Genomic DNA, 16,848 nt, shown 5'->3' with positions numbered 1-16,848 from the left:
GAAGGCCCATTTGCGACCAAGCTTTAACTTCCTGACTGATGTCTTGAGATGTTGCTTCAATATATCCACATAGTTGTCCTCCCTCATGATGCCATCTATTTTGTGAAGTGCACCAGTCCCTCCTGCAGCAAAGCACCCCCACAACATGATGCTGCCACCCCCGTGCTTCACGGTTGGGATGGTTTTCTTTGGCTTGCAAGCCTCCCTCTTTTTCCACCAAACATTAACGATGGTCATTATGGCCAAACAGTTCTATTTTTGTTTCATCCGACCTGAGGACATTTCTCCAAAAAGCACAATCTTTGTCCCCATGTGCAGATGCAAACCGTAGACTGGCTTTTATATGGCGGTTTTGGAGCAGTGGCATCTTCCTTGCTGTGCGGCCTTTCAGATTATGTCAATATAGGACTCGTTTTACTGTGGATATAGATACTTTTGTACCTCCTTCCTGAGGGCTATGAAGGCTGCGTGGTCACATGGTGTTTATACTTGTGTACTATTGTTTGTACAGATGAACCAGACTTGTGGAGATCTACAATTTTTTTTTGGCTGATTTCTTTTGATTTTCCCATGATGTCAAGGAAAGAGGCACTGAGTTTGAAGGTAGGCCTTGAAATACATCCACAGGTACACCTTCAATTGACTCAAATTATGTCAATTAGCAGATTCTTCTAAAGCCATGACATCAGTTTCTGGAATTTTCCAAGCTGTTTAAATGGCATTTTTTTGAGGAAAACAAATCTAACTCATTCATTGAATCAGATGGCTCATTTATCACAAAACCCACTGATATTGCCAACTACTTTAACCTTTCAAGGGCAGGCGGAACCCCTCGACAACCTTCCTCTAAACGGCAGTGCGCGAAATTCAAAAATATTTTTTAGAAATATGTAACTTTCACACATTAACAAGTCCATTACAGCAAATGAAAGATAAACATCTTTTTAATATACCCATCGTGCCCGATTTAAAAATGCTTTACAGCTAAAGCACAGCATATGATTATGTTAGGTCAGAGTCAAGTCACAAAAACACACACAGCCATTTTCCTGCCAAAGATAGGAGTCACAAAAAGCAGAAATATAGATAAAATTAATCACTAACCTTTGATGCGCTTCATCAGATGACACTCATTGGACATCATGTTACACAATACATGTATGTTTTGTTTGATAATGTGCATATTTATATCCAAAAATCTCAGTTTACATTGGCGTGTTATGTGCAGTAATGTTTTGATTCCAAAACATCCGGTGATTTTGCAGAAATACTCATAATAAACATTGATAAAAGATAGACTTATCCTCTATTCAACTGCTGTGTCAGATTTTTAAAAAACTTTACGGAAAAAGCATAATCTGAGAATGGCGCTCAGAACCCAAAACAGCCAGAGGAATATCCGCCATTTTGGCATCAACAGAAGCTAGAAAAAAACACTATAAATATTCACTTACCTTTGATCTTCATCAGAAGGCACTCCCAGGAATCCCAGTTTGACAATAGATGACTGATTTGTTCCATAAACTTCCGTAAAGCCACTTGTTGTTAGCATGTTCAGCCCATGGTTAGAGCGTTGGACTAGTAACCGAAAGGTTGCAAGTTCGAATCCCTGAGCTGACAAGGTACAAATCTGTCATTCTGCCCCTGAACAGGCCGTTAACCCACTGTTCCTAGGCCGTCATTGAAAATAAGAATTTGTTCTTAACTGACTTGCCTAGTAAAATAAAGGTAAAATAAAAAAAATTCAAAAGTCTTCATGAGGCGCAAACACTTCCGCCAGACAAAAACTCAAAGTTCCGTTACAGTCCGTAGAAACAAGTCAAATGATGTGTGCAATCAATCTTTAGGATGTTTTTAACATAAATCATCAATAAGGTTCCAACCGGAGAATTTCATTGTCTGAAGAAAAGCATTGGAACGAGAGCAAACTCTGTCGGGAGCGCGCTTCATGAGACCGAGGCTCTCTGCCAGACTCAGAGCTATTATGAGCACCTCCTTTATAGTAGAATCCTCAAACCAGTTTCAAAAGACAGTGACATCTAGTGGAAGCCCTAGGAAGTGCATCCTCATTCATATCTCACTAGGATTTCAATAGGCACTGTTTTGAAAATCGATTTCTCACTTCCTGTTTGGAATCTTTCTCAGTTTTTGCCTGCAAAATGAGTTATGTTATACTCACAGACATCATTCAAACAGTTTTAGAAACTTCAGTGTTTTCTATCCAATACTATATATAATAATATGCATATATTAGCATCTGGGACAGGGTAGGAGGCAGTTCAGTCTGGGCACGCTATTTATCCAAAAGTGAAATTGCTGCCCCCTATCCCAAAAAGGTTAACCTGTTATGGCTGCAATCCCGATACCGGGATCGATATGACAACTACCAGTGAAAATAGAGGGTGCCAAAATTCAAACCACAGAAATCTCATAATTACAATTCCTAAAACATACATGTGTCTCATATCATTTTTAATTTATTTTCATTGTTAATCCCACCAAAGTGTCCGATTTCAAATAGGATTTTCAGTGAAAGCACTACAAACGATTATGTTAGGTCTCCACCAAACCACAATAAGCACAGCCATTTTCCAGCAAAATATAGCATTCAGAAAAACCAGAAATAAAGAAAATTAATCACTAACCTTTAATTTTCTTCATCACATGACACTCATAGGACTTCATGTTACACAATACATGCATGTTTTGTTTGATAATGTTCATATTTATATCAAAATAATCTGAGTTTACATTGGCGTGTTAGATTCACCAGTTCCAAAAACATCAAGTGATTTTGCATAGCCACATCATTCAACAGAAATACTCATCATAAATGTAGATGATAATATACACATGGAATTATAGATATACCTCTCCTTAATGCAACCGCTGTGACAGATTTCAAAAAAACTTTACGGAAAAAGAAATGGATGCAATAATCTGAGACGGAGCTCAATTTAAAAACACTACAGCCGCAAAGATGGCATCAACATAAACAAGATATTACATGATAAATATTCCCTTACCTTTGATGATCTACATCAGAAAGCACTCCAGGAATCCCAGGTCCACAATAAATGTTTGTTTTGTTCGAAATGTCCGTTATTTATGTCCAAATACCTTATTTTGTTAAATTCTGGTCAGCGTTATATCGGACAAAAACTTCAAAAAGTGATATTAACGGTCGAAGAAACATTTCAAACTAAGTACAGAATCAATCATTAGGATGTTTTTAACATATAGCTTCAATAAAGGATTACCAACCGGAGTATTCCTTCTAGTCTTCGTGAGCCATGGAACGCAAGTGGGTACCATGAGGAAAAAGCGCAATCACAAAATGGCTGCTTGATGGACAGCTGATATATTCTGCTCTCATTCACTCCCACAACAACATAGAAGCCTCATTACAAATTCTGTTAATGGTTTACATCTAGTGGAACCCCTAGGCAGTGCAACATCATTCATATCTCAAGGGTATTTCATTGGGGACTCTGGTGAATACATACAAAGCCCAGATATCTCACTTCCTGTTTTAATTTCTCCTCAGGATTTTGCTTGTCATATGAGTTATGTTATACTCACAAACATCATTCAAACAGTTTTAGAAACTTTAGAGTGTTTTCTATCCAACACTAATAATATACATACATATATTAGCAACAAACTAACATGGTCCAAGCACACCAAGACAGTCATGAAGAGGTCGCGACAAAATCTTATTCCCCCTCAGGAGACTGAAAATATTTGGCATGGGTCCTCAGATCCTCAAAAGGTGTTCTACAGCTGCAGCCAAGTCTAGATCCAAGAGGCTTCTCAACAGCTTCTACCCCCAAGCCATGACTCATGAACATCTGATCAAATGGCTACCCAAACCCCCTCTCTTTTACACTGATGCTACTCTGTTATTATCTATGCATAGTCACTTTAATAACTACATGTACATATTACCTCAATTACCTCGACTAACCGGTGCCCCAGCATACTGACTCTGTACCGGGACCCCCTGTATATATAGCCTCTCTATTGTTGTTTTACTGCTGCTCTTTAATTATTTGTTATTTTTATTTATTTTTGGGGGGGTATTTTTCTTAAAACACCTGTTGTAATTCGGCGCATGTGACAAATCAAATTTGATCTTTGATTTGATCTCTGTGAAATATGACTTCAGGTGTCACTGGTGTTGAATTTCCACCACAATATGTTAGAGAAATATCACAATGAATGATTCAGAACATGAACAATCATTTGTCTTGGTAAAATGTATTTTATAACACAGGAATTGAAAATTCATCACCAAAGAGTGTTTTCACCCACTTTGTTTGCAGCAGGCAGGTTACAACAAGCTAAAACCAAGTGATGAAATCACTGGCGACCGATATAATTGCACATAATTTGTGCAGAAGTAGAGAGATGTGGGTTTATTTTTACTACTTTCTCACTGTCTATTGGAGTATGCGTCTGTGTTTGCCCCTGGTCCCCAGTGCCCCTGTTTCATACAGTAGCAAGTGAGTCATGCTACAAGAAGACAGGTCGCAGGAGACAATGTTCGCGAATGGTTTAGAAAATTGATAAGTGGCAGTTGGGACATCGAGTGTCACGAAGTGTTGACCCTGAGGACCTGCATATACACACTTTAAATGGAGCTTGTTTCTCAATATAAGTACCTGGGTGTCTGGATTGATGACAAGTTATCCTTCATAACGCCTATAACAAATATGAATAAGAAGCTAAGATCCAAGATAGTTTTTTATATCTAAATAAATCATGCCTTAGTATTAAAAATAGGAGAAAGATTGTTCAAGCAACGCTTCTCCCTGTATTGGATTTTGGTGAAATTGTTTACATGCATGCAGCAACCTCTGTTTTAAAACCCTTGGACACAGTCTACCATTCAGCAATACGTTTTATCACAGGGGACAAATTTAGGACTGATCATTGTAGTCTGTATAAAAATGTGGGATGGACCTCTGTCTGTAATAAGAGAGCTGCATTCTCTTTTATTTATTTAAAAAGCAACCTGACAGAAACTCCCTCCATATGTAACTTCATTAATTAAGATAAGAATAATAAGTTACCAAACCTGTTCATAAGAATGGATAACACTAGAAATCCCTTCAGTCGCCACAGATTTAGGAACATCCATGTTTAGTTTTTTTGCCCCTACCAATACCACTGTCAGTCCAGCAACACTCAGTAAGAGGATTAGTAACCTCACAAGTTAAATTGCTATTGATAATAGCAACATAGGAGTCACTCAGAGTGCAACACGGGGAAGGGAATCTCCATTGCACTCTTCCAATGGTTAACACACGCCACTAATAAATAGAACCCTCCGTTCAGGAGAAAAGTTATTAGAAGTCATGAACCACGATCACACCACGTACGACTGGTCTAATACTTAAAGAGTACTTCCGTCATGAAGTTAGCTCCTCCATGGATAACATAGCTATGAAGTAGACTTCTTCATACCTACCGCCACTACAATAGTGGAAGACAGTGACTGGTAGTAAAACCACTACAGACTCCCTCGACATCAATTCTGACTGACCTCCAGGCATTGACCTGGAAATTACCTGACGACGTCAGACTAATTCTGAACAAGTTGTAATCTGCCAGGATACTTGGTTTCTTTCCCTTGTGCTCTTGCGTAAGCATAAACGCACGGACTTCTTCAAGTGCAGATACCCTACCCGGGTCGACCACACCAGAGGGGGGACTGCAACAGCGATCACCAACTGGACATCTGCTGTCCAGCCATGGAGTGGACTTCATTCTCAGAAACCCTACCCGGGTCGACAACCAGATGGGGACCACAACGATGGACCACAACCAGGACAACCCACGGTCATTTTTATGTTGGTTTGCAACATGCAGGTTTATCGCAAGATTGAACCCAACATGGGGGGACTGTCATGACGTTGGCCTGGGAGTATGTTTATGACAGTCATAAATACCTCTCCCCCCTTTTTCCTCTCTCTACCCTACTGATGTGACATTTGAAAATCCTTTGGTTAACATAGAGATTCTGGGAACATCAGAAGGTGGGGGGAAATTAACTATATTCTGGTAATCCGACCAATTGAACATTAGTGGTGGTACTTAATGAATATGATGTCAGTTCGGTTGTCATCTGAGACATTCTCATCAATGATAGGATGACATAAAGTCTGCACATTGTAGTTATCGGATTCACATGGAATTGTTGTTCAATTTAAATGTTTGAATATAAAATTATTGGTGAAGAGATTAAATTTAATTTTATCTTCCAAATGAGAGATTTGGGTTTTCATAAGGTTAGGGCTCTGCTCAATCAGTGGCCCGCCCCTGTGAAGAGACATGGGTTATAAAACTTTTCAAACACACCCTTCTCGCTCCACTATATAAAGCCTTGACGAAAATGTAACCTCCTGTTCCGAGGATGTGAGGACGACGGTCCATACGTTAAAAGGACTAACATGTCAACTACAGAACTAAGCCAACCTCAGCGTGAGCTTTGGTTGTGAATGGTATGAACTTTGAACTCTTATTTACTACAGAAGTGACACCTCCTAGCCGTTGAGTTAGCAACAGCAGCTGCAAACTTGGACTAGGAAAGAACAGACAGAGTATCCCGTCTACCACACAACAACGTTACTACAACGTATCCAATTTACCACCAGAGACATTCTTCAAAAGACAAAGGACTCGGTTGGGCAACACGGCCTTCCATCTACCACCAACCTACCGAAGAGCAGCTCAGAGTAAATATTTATTGCATTTTCCTTTTCCAAATGAGTGGTAATTTAGAATGCATCAGATACTGTATTTACGATAGAGACATCGCTTCTCCCTTTGTTCCTCAGTCTTCCCGCTCTTTCACTCAAACCCAGACCCTTTTCTTTGTGTAACCAGCTGTCATATCTGTTCCGCCCGCTAGGGACGTATTCCTTCATGATATAATTTGTAATCAAGGTATGATTCATTCTGTGTATATGTAATTATGTGTGATTAGTTAGGTATTTAGTAAATAAATAATTAAACCAAATTTTGTTAGCCAGGGTTCGTGAAGATAACCAAGAATTTACAACTTTCAGATGAGACTGAAATAAGGTGACGATTAATATTGACTGCTATTGATGTAAAATATTACTAGGTCTTTAAGAGTTTATTCTGAAGATAAAAGCTCTATAAATATTTGTTTGTGGTTCCCCGACTTTCTAGTTAATTAAATTTACATGATTCGCTCAATCAGGTAATATTAATTACAGAGAAAGGATTTTATAGAATAGCATGTCATATCAGTTAATCCGGCATAGCCAAAGACACGACAATGTGTATGTTTTAATATTCTGTTTTTATTGTAATGTGTACAGGGCTCTCTTTTAAAATAGATGTTTAATCTCAATGTGAGTCCCTGTTTAAATGAAGGTTCAATCAAATAAATACAGTGCCTTGCGAAAGTATTCGGCCCCCTTGAACTTTGCGACCTTTTGCCACATTTCAGGCTTCAAACATAAAGATATAAAACTGTATTTTTTTGTGAAGAATCAACAACAAGTGGGACACAATCATGAAGTGGAACGACATTTATTGGATATTTCAAACTTTTTGAACAAATCAAAAACTGAAAAATTGGGCGTGCAAAATTATTCAGCCCCCTTAAGTTAATACTTTGTAGCGCCACCTTTTGCTGCGATTACAGCTGTAAGTCGCTTGGGGTATGTCTCTATCAGTTTTGCACATCGAGAGACTGACATTTTTTTCCATTCCTCCTTGCAAAACAGCTCGAGCTCAGTGAGGTTGGATGGAGAGCATTTGTGAACAGCAGTTTTCAGTTCTTTCCACAGATTCTCGGTTGGATTCAGGTCTGGACTTTGACTTGGCCATTCTAACACCTGGATATGTTTATTTTTGAACCATTCCATTGTAGATTTTGATTTATGTTTTGGATCATTGTCTTGTTGGAAGACAAATCTCCGTCCCAGTCTCAGGTCTTTTGCAGACTCCATCAGGTTTTCTTCCAGAATGGTCCTGTATTTGGCTCCATCCATCTTCCCATCAATTTTAACCATCTTCCCTGTCCCTGCTGAAGAAAAGCAGGCCCAAACCATGATGCTGCCACCACCATGTTTGACAGTGGGGATGGTGTGTTCAGCTGTGTTGCTTTTACGCCAAACATAACGTTTTGCATTGTTGCCAAAAAGTTCAATTTTGGTTTCATCTGACCAGAGCACCTTCTTCCACATGTTTGGTGTGTCTCCCAGGTGGCTTGTGGCAAACTTTAAACAACACTTTTTATGGATATCTTTAAGAAATGGCTTTCTTCTTGCCACTCTTCCATAAAGGCCAGATTTGTGCAATATACGACTGATTGTTGTCCTATGGACAGAGTCTCCCACCTCAGCTGTAGATCTCTGCAGTTCATCCAGAGTGATCATGGGCGTCTTGGCTGCATCTCTGATCAGTCTTCTCCTTGTATGAGCTGAAAGTTTAGAGGGACGGCCAGGTCTTGGTAGATTTGCAGTGGTCTGATACTCCTTCCATTTCAATATTATCGCTTGCACAGTGCTGCTTGGGATGTTTAAAGCTTGGGAAATCTTTTTGTATCCAAATCCGGCTTTAAACTTCTTCACAACAGTATCTCGGACTTGCCTGGTGTGTTCCTTGTTCTTCATGATGCTCTCTGCGCTTTTAACGGACCTCTGAGACTATCACAGTGCAGGTGCATTCATACGGAGACTTGATTACACACAGGTGGATTGTATTTATCATCATTAGTCATTTAGGTCAACATTGGATCATTCAGAGATCCTCACTGAACTTCTGGAGAGAGTTTGCTGCGCTGAAAGTAAAGGGGCTGAATAATTTTGCACGCCCAATTTTTCAGTTTTTGATTTGTTAAAAAAGTTTGAAATATCCAATAAATGTCGTTCCACTTCATGATTGTGTCCCACTTGTTGTTGATTCTTCACAAAAAAATACAGTTTTATATCTTTATGTTTGAAGCCTGAAATGTGGCAAAAGGTCGCAAAGTTCAAGGGGGCCGAATACTTTCGCAAGGCACTGTAAATAAATAAAAATGTAATTGTCTAAATTATTATTTTGGCCAAAACACTTGCAAACTCAAGTGCTCACTATCGAACACAACAGTGAGTGGACACTCAATAAAAGGCTTAGAGGCCAAGTGTTCGGTTTGAGATTCAGCCAGAGAATGTGCTCATTCAACCAGAAACAGAACGGGCCTGTGAACCTATTCTCGAATTCCCAATGTCAAGTCAACCTCAAGCTAGTCCTGCATCGAGTTGGATACCCATGGTTCCCCCGGGGTGAATGAAAACATTATTTCAATCCGTGAGTCTGACACGTTGCCAAGTTCACTTTTCCTGGATAGCCTAGCTCACGCGAAAATGGCTATCGTAGAAAACCGGATAAAGAAAAAGAAAAGGATATTATGATAAGGGAAACAGGTGCTGCGCGAGTGAAATCCCCAGTTTGGTAGGTCAACAAAGAGGAAGATGGATACACAGCCTACACAAAGAGCAAGCAGATAGGCCTATTTGTTTTCCATAATTCAGTTAATTATTACATTAATTCAGGCATATGCAGGCCATACAAAGTGTAAACTGGTGCGGGTAGTAATTTGAGTAGCCTACAAACTAAATGTAGCTTATTTTTGCAGCCTATATTTGATTCTGGGAATAGTTTGTTTAAGTTGTAATTAGGCCTAAACAATTTTATTATCTAAACCATATTGAATGTAAAGATCACATTGTGAAAATAAAAATATATAGTTCTTAATTCATGGCATGGTTTCCTTTTATCCAAATGTTGAATAGACATTAATTCATGCAGGGAAGGGGAATAGTAATAATAGCCTAATAGTATTCATTATAATAAAGCCTACTACTGTGAAGTCACAAATACAATTAATTAAAATAATGTCATATGGCAGGTAAAGGACGGGCTCTCGAAAACAATCCTATGCGAATGGGTCGTGTTGCGGAGAACAATCTGCCCTGATGGGTGGGGTTCCGAACTGATGTGGCCGGCATGAGGTGGGTGCGGCTCCAAAAAACTGACCTGTGCAGGACTCTACCCCCTACACACATAATTGTGGGATAGTTTGGGAAGGACTGGATAGGTGTAATAAATATGGTGTGAACTCCATTTAGCAAAGTGGAGCTATTCATATATTCACATCCAATATTTTATAATCTACATGAATTGCCTACGGAGGGTACTAGGGTTCATATTCGGAGTGTAGCATAATACTGACCAATCAAAACCTCCTTGTCGGAACTATCACTCACCTGAGTGGACACTGGATGGAGTGGTGGCTGCAGTAGTCCCACCTACTCCCACCATGGCAACTGAGATAGATAGAAGAGCTGTGATGAAGAGAGCCCTGGGGAGGGTGAGGGAAATCATTACCATATGTCTGCCTCGATCTCTACAATAACTCAGCTATTAATTATACAAATATTGATTTTGCACTCAGTCAGTTCTGTCAAACTTTGGAGGGGGTTGAGGGAAAGAGACAAAATGATGGGACAGGGTCATAGTAAAGGCAGATGAGGGAGAGAGAGAGGAGTTGACGGGAAAGAGAGAGAGAGACATGGAAGGACACAGAAAGAGACACAGAGATGCAGGGAAGGAGACTAGATCAGGATTGTGAGAGAGAAAGGAAGAAATAAGTGGAGGGAAGGAGAGAGTAAAGAGAGAAGAGGCGCAAAGGAGAGAAGAGGGATATCAAATTATGGTGATCTGCCACACATGAAAGGACTGAGGTAGGTAATGACATGTGGTGGCTCCCCGGAAGCACATATGGGTGCCTCCACCTCCACATTGATCACCGCTTTTTACTGCAACAGCACAGAGGGAGATGAACAAGAGGCTGCCTTCTGCCCAAAGTCTCTGTGCCACACTATCACGGACTGAGGCAGTAAAGAGAAATTGGCATGGCCTTGGCTTGGTCTGCCTATCCAGATACATTGGCACTGAACAGATGCTGAATTAAATACACATTGAGACACTTAGGGCGTAATTCAATCAAACCCACTTTGCAGTATTTAGAGCATAGCTCTTGATTCCCATGGTGACATAAAATCACAGAAGTCCTATCTAGAACCTAAAATTGTTTGTTGACTGTCCCCATAGGAAAAACCTTTTTGGTTCCAGGAAGAACCCCTTTGGGTTCCATGTTCAACTCTTTCCATAGAGGGTTCTACCTGAAACCCAAAAGGATTCTACCAGGAACCAAAAAGGGTTCTCCTCTGGGTACAGCCGAAGTACCCTGTTTGCAACCTTTTTTTTCTAAAAGAGTACAGTAAATTGTACAACAACAACCAGGTAGACTACCCACACACTGTATAGATACAGTTGTCAGAAGAAAACGTGTGCATGCATGAGCATTAGTTTGTGTAGTTAAAGAAACTGTGGAGGTGGTTTTGATTGAATTCCAGACAGACACAGTGGCACGTGGAAGAGAAATTTTAGAAACACAGATAAAGATGAGAGGTCTCTATGACCATGGCACAAAACATGGTCAAATATAAACACAGATACACTGAATGTAACATTATTATTATTATTTAAAGAACATTAAACTCACACAGACGTGTAATCTGAAAACAGATGTTAATCTTATTACTAGATTACAATATTGGTTTTCTTACCCATGTAAGCAGTCTATGGACAAGGTACGGAAACCAATATATAGGCCTAATTGTGAAATTTGGGTGAACCATCACTTTCAACTATCCCTTTATACTCACTTCAGTTAATTCTCAAAAGCAACATATGCTGACTTGTGTAAAATAATGTTAGGTTACTTCATTTGATGTACAATACAATTTTGGACACAACAGCATTTTAATTTTAGGCTAGGCTACTTAGGCTAATTTAACTCAAAACCACTCTCTTCTGCTTATCTGAGTGTCACAAATGACTGCTTTAGTATCCAATTTTCTGGAAACATTGCCAATGCTGCCTGAATTGGCCTAGAATTTATCATAATCATTCAACCATGAGTTCGAAAGGGAGACGTTTTCTAATGAGTCACGAAATTACTTAAAAGGGGACATTCTAGGCTAATTCAGTTTGCATACATTAATTGATTCTGCTTCCACAAAAGAGCACCCATTATGTGTTTGAAAGAAAATCTCATTATCCGCTATGATCGATATCACGCTCTTCCTGAGTCCTCTGGCAAACTCGGAAAACAACGAGACATGCGCCAATGTTTAAGCAGGTCCGATCGGAATCTGATGGAGAAGAGGACGGTCTTTCTGTCAAAACTGACAAACTGTATGAAAATGCATAAATGAAAATGATTACAATATATGTACAGAGATGTCTCTGCTTGCAGTGTATGGGAAAATCATTATTGCTTGAATTGTTTGGATTATAGGCTAAATGTGGATAAAAAAAGCAAGCTATAGGCTGCATGCAACTAGTACTGCAACAGTGCACAATGCGTAATAAACGAATGAATAGGTTGAGGTGATACTTACATCTCCACAAGTCCACCGGTTCACTCTGTAGCGCTGAAGACGGCAACGGGAACGCTGACACCCCGGGCAGGACAGAGTGGCTGTCGCAGGGTGAGGAGACTGTCTGACTCAGCTGCAGCCGGCTAATTTACGATCAGAGAGGAACACGGCGGCCGTGCCAGTACCGGGTTTGTTTTACAGTACCATTCACCACTGGACCATAAATCATATGACAAACGACAACCACACGGTCTTGGGAATCCTTCCAATCAAAGCGACACAGTCGAGCACCCTCGAGATGCGGCTCAGTAGTAGGCTAGAGTATATTACACATAAAACGTAGCCTACCTGTCCCTATGACGAATGACTGCCAGCCTTCGTAAACTACTTAGAGGTTCTGCGATATGCAAATCTCAGTGAGCCCCCGTTCGATGTCCCAGGTGCCACTTGTAATTTACTTTAAATGACACTCCTCGCATTTTTGTTGCTGGATTTAGGAATAGATAAAGGCTCAAACAAAGTTAATATTTCAATAAGCTATTGGATAACTCAGACACCATTCTTTCTTATAGATTTCAACATAAACTGCGTTATTGGTTTATAGTTACAGGCTAAGTGCTACGACAACATATTTACATTTAAGGAAATAAATAATTCAATAATTTTAGATTTTTCTTAGTGCTCTGCTTATTGCCATGAAGAAGGAAGTGAATCTTGTACCGTAAAGTTCAACTCCTCCCTCCACGGAAAACCCAAGTTGCGAAATCTCCAATATAGGCGTTTTTTCGTGTATTGAGCAGTGACTGCAGTCTATGGGTATTTCTCAATTTTAGTTGCGGTTTCAGCCTTGTATCAGCAGGTAGGAGTCAATCTGCTACGGTTTTTACCAAAATGTATTCACAATAGATGAGTCTACGTTAATACATTGCATTTAATGGGGGGAAGATCTGCCTCAAACTATTAATGTATAGAGAAATCTGTCATGGATAGGGATGTGCATTTTACCTTTTTTGACTGTACACGCATAATTAGAACTAGGGTGGCTGAAAGTGGAAAAAAACATGTGCACATTTATCTTTATGCTAACAGTGAGCAACAATGACTAATTTATCATAACCATTACAGATAACAAATCCTAATTGTTAAATTGATTCATAAACATTCAGTCAATAAAATAACGTTGTTATTCCGTCCTTAATGAGATCCCAAAACAACAACTGATCTGACATAATTGTTCTTTTAAGTACCCATGGACCATTCCAACTGTTGTTTCATTGTTTCATTATCCAATATTGGATGTCACGGCACTACAAATTCTCTCTCTGTTATAACAAATGGGATTTTTAACTTCCATTTCTGCAGAGTGGGAGAAAGAGAGTTTCTACAGGTATTTATGACCATCATAAAATGGCCAACTTTACCGCTCTCCTCTTCTGCGGGAGAGAGAGGGCGCTGTAGAGCAGACCCACTGTAACCTGATTCTTCAGATCTTCACAGGAGTCATGACAGTCCCACTCTGGTGGATTTAACTTGGAAGGATCCTGCAAGTTGCAACCCACCATAAGAATGAACCTTGGATGTCCGTCCTGGTTTGTGGATCAGCATAGCAGTACTCCCCCTGGCGGTTTACCCTGGAAGGCTTTCTTACAGCTGCAAACCATCACAAGAATGGCCAGGGGATGTCCTGGTTGGTGATCGCCGTTGCGGTCCCCCTCTGGTGGTTTACCCTGGTAGGCATTCTGCCAATGGAGCAGTCCACCACCAGGATGGGCAGCGGATGTCCGGATTGGGATTGTTGTTACGGACACGTCGTCTGGTCGTCCAGGCTGGTGGACCTAGGCAGTAACTTAGGCAGGTGTTAACAACAACACACACACACTCACAGAATACATAATTCAATTTCTTCCCAAATGAGCAGCGTTGTGGCACTAAGTTATGGTTGTACTTCCACCGCGTTACTTAGAGGTACCCAGCGTCATGGCTTCATTGCTCCAGACCACCACAAGGGGAGTTAGAGCCCTCATTATGCATTTGGGTAAAGCATTTAGAGGGCTATGTGTCTCACCACTTGGTTATTGCAAGGCTGAGCCCCAGTGATATCAAGACTTGGCAACAACAGATAGTCCAGTAAAAATGGCTGTGTTTAACTGGTGTAAATCTGAAACTGAAAGCCCGAACCACTGCTTTTAATCAGGGCAAGGTGACCGGAAACATGACCAAATACAAACAGTGTAACTATTCCCTCCGCAAGGCAATCAAACAAGCTAAGCGTCAGTATAGAGACAAAGTAGAATCTCAATTCAACGGCTCAGACACAAGAGGTATGTGGCAGGGTCTACAGTCAATCACGGATTACAAGAAGAAAACCAGCCCCGTCACGGACCAGGATGTCTTGCTCCCAGGCAGACTAAATAACTTTTTTGCCCGCTTTGAGGACAATACAGTGCCACTGACACGGCCCGCAACTAAAACATGCGGACTCTCCTTCACTGCAGCCAACGTGAGGAAAACATTTAAACGTGTCAACCCTCGCAAGGCTGCAGGCCCAGACGGCATCCCCAGCCGCGCCCTCAGAGCATGCGCAGACCAGCTGGCTGATGTGTTTACGGACATATTCAATCAATCCCTATCCCAGTCTGTTGTTCCCACATGCTTCAAGAGGGCCACCATTGTTCCTGTTCCCAAGAAAGCTAAGGTAACTGAGCTAAACGACTACCGCCCCGTAGCACTCACTTCCATCATCATGAAGTGCTTTGAGAGACTTGTCAAGGACCATATCACCTCCACCCTACCTGACACCCTAGACCCACTCCAATTTGCTTACCGCCCAACGATGCAATCTCAACCACACTGCACACTGCCCTAACCCATCTGGACAAGAGGAATACCTATGTGAGAATAATGTTCATCGACTACAGCTCGGCATTTAACACCATAGTGCCCTCCAAGCTCGTCATCAAGCTCGAGAACCTGGGTCTCGACCCCGCCCTGTGCAACTGGGTACTGGACTTCCTGACGGGCCGCTCCCAGGTGGTGAGGGTAGGCAACAACATTTCCACCCCGCTGATTCTCAACACTGGGGCCCCACAAGGGTGCGTTCTGAGCCCTCTCCTGTACTCCCTGTTCACCCACGACTGCGTGGCCACACACGCCTCCAACTCAATCATCAAGTTTGCGGACGACACAACAGTGGTAGGCTTGATTACCAACAACAACGAGACGGCCTACAGGGAGGAGGTGAGGGCCCTCGGAGTGTGGTGTCAGGAAAATAACCTCACACTCAACGTCAACAAAACTAAGGAGATGATTGTGGACTTCAGGAAACAGCAGAGGGAACACCCCCCTATCCACATCGATGGAACAGTAGTGGAGAGGGTAGTAAGTTTTAAGTTCCTCGGCGTACACATCACAGACAAACTGAATTGGTCCACCCACACAGACAGCATCGTGAAGAAGGCGCAGCAGCGCCTCTTCAACCTCAGGAGGCTGAAGAAATTTGGCTTGTCACCAAAAGCACTCACAAACTTCTACAGATGCACAATCGAGAGCATCCTGTTGGGCTGTATCACCGCCTGGTACGGCAACTGCTCCGCCCACAACCGTAAGGCTCTACAGAGGGTAGGGAGGTCTGCACAACGCATCACCGGGGGCAAACTACCTGCCCTCCAGGACACCTACACCACCCGATGTCACAGGAAGGCCATAAAGATCATCAAGGACAACAATCACCCGAGCCACTGCCTGTTCACCCCGCTATCATCCAGAAGGCGAGGTCAGTACAGGTGCATCAAAGCTGGGACCGAGAGACTGAAAAACAGCTTCTATCTCAAGGCCATCAGACTGTCAAACAGCCACCACTAACATTGAGTGGCTGCTGCCAACACACTGACTCAACTCCAGCCACTTTAATAATGGGAATTGATGGGAAATGATGTAAAATATATCACTAGCCACTTTAAACAATGCTACCTAATATAATGTTTACATACCCTACATTATTCATCTCATATGTATATGTATATACTGTACTCTATATCATCTACTGCATATTTATGTAATACATGTATCACTAACCACTTTGTTTACATACTCATCTCATATGTATATACGGCACTCAATACCATCTACTGTATCTTGCCTATGCCGCTCTGTACCATCACTCATTCATATATCTATGTACATATTCTTTATCCCCTTACACTTGTGTCTATAAGGTAGTAGTTTTGGAATTGTTAGCTAGATTACTTGTTGGTTATTACTGCATTGTCGGAACTAGAAGCACAAGCATTTCGCTACACTCGCATTAACATCTGCTAACCATGTGTATGTGACAAATAAAATTTGATTTGATTTGATTTGAAATCTGAACATTTGACCC

General features: G+C 41.2%; 1 protein-coding gene across 1 annotated transcript in view; it reads right to left on the bottom strand.

Annotated features, from left to right (window-relative positions):
• The window catches only part of LOC110490048 (interleukin-1 receptor accessory protein), a 37,613-nt gene extending 24,384 nt beyond the window's left edge, over positions 1-13,229 (bottom strand). The window contains 2 exon segments of the mRNA XM_021563167.3: positions 10,290-10,384; positions 12,492-13,229. Coding sequence (XP_021418842.2) covers positions 10,290-10,384; positions 12,492-12,493 — 97 coding nt within the window. The 5' untranslated portion in view covers positions 12,494-13,229.
• Positions 13,230-16,848: the final 3,619 nt, after the last annotated feature.

This window comes from Oncorhynchus mykiss, chromosome 15, assembly GCF_057628025.1.
Source record: "Oncorhynchus mykiss isolate SJ-2025 chromosome 15, ASM5762802v1, whole genome shotgun sequence".
In the NCBI taxonomy this organism is placed as follows: Eukaryota; Metazoa; Chordata; class Actinopteri; order Salmoniformes; family Salmonidae; genus Oncorhynchus; species Oncorhynchus mykiss.
This window is presented reverse-complemented; position numbering and strand designations above follow the sequence as displayed.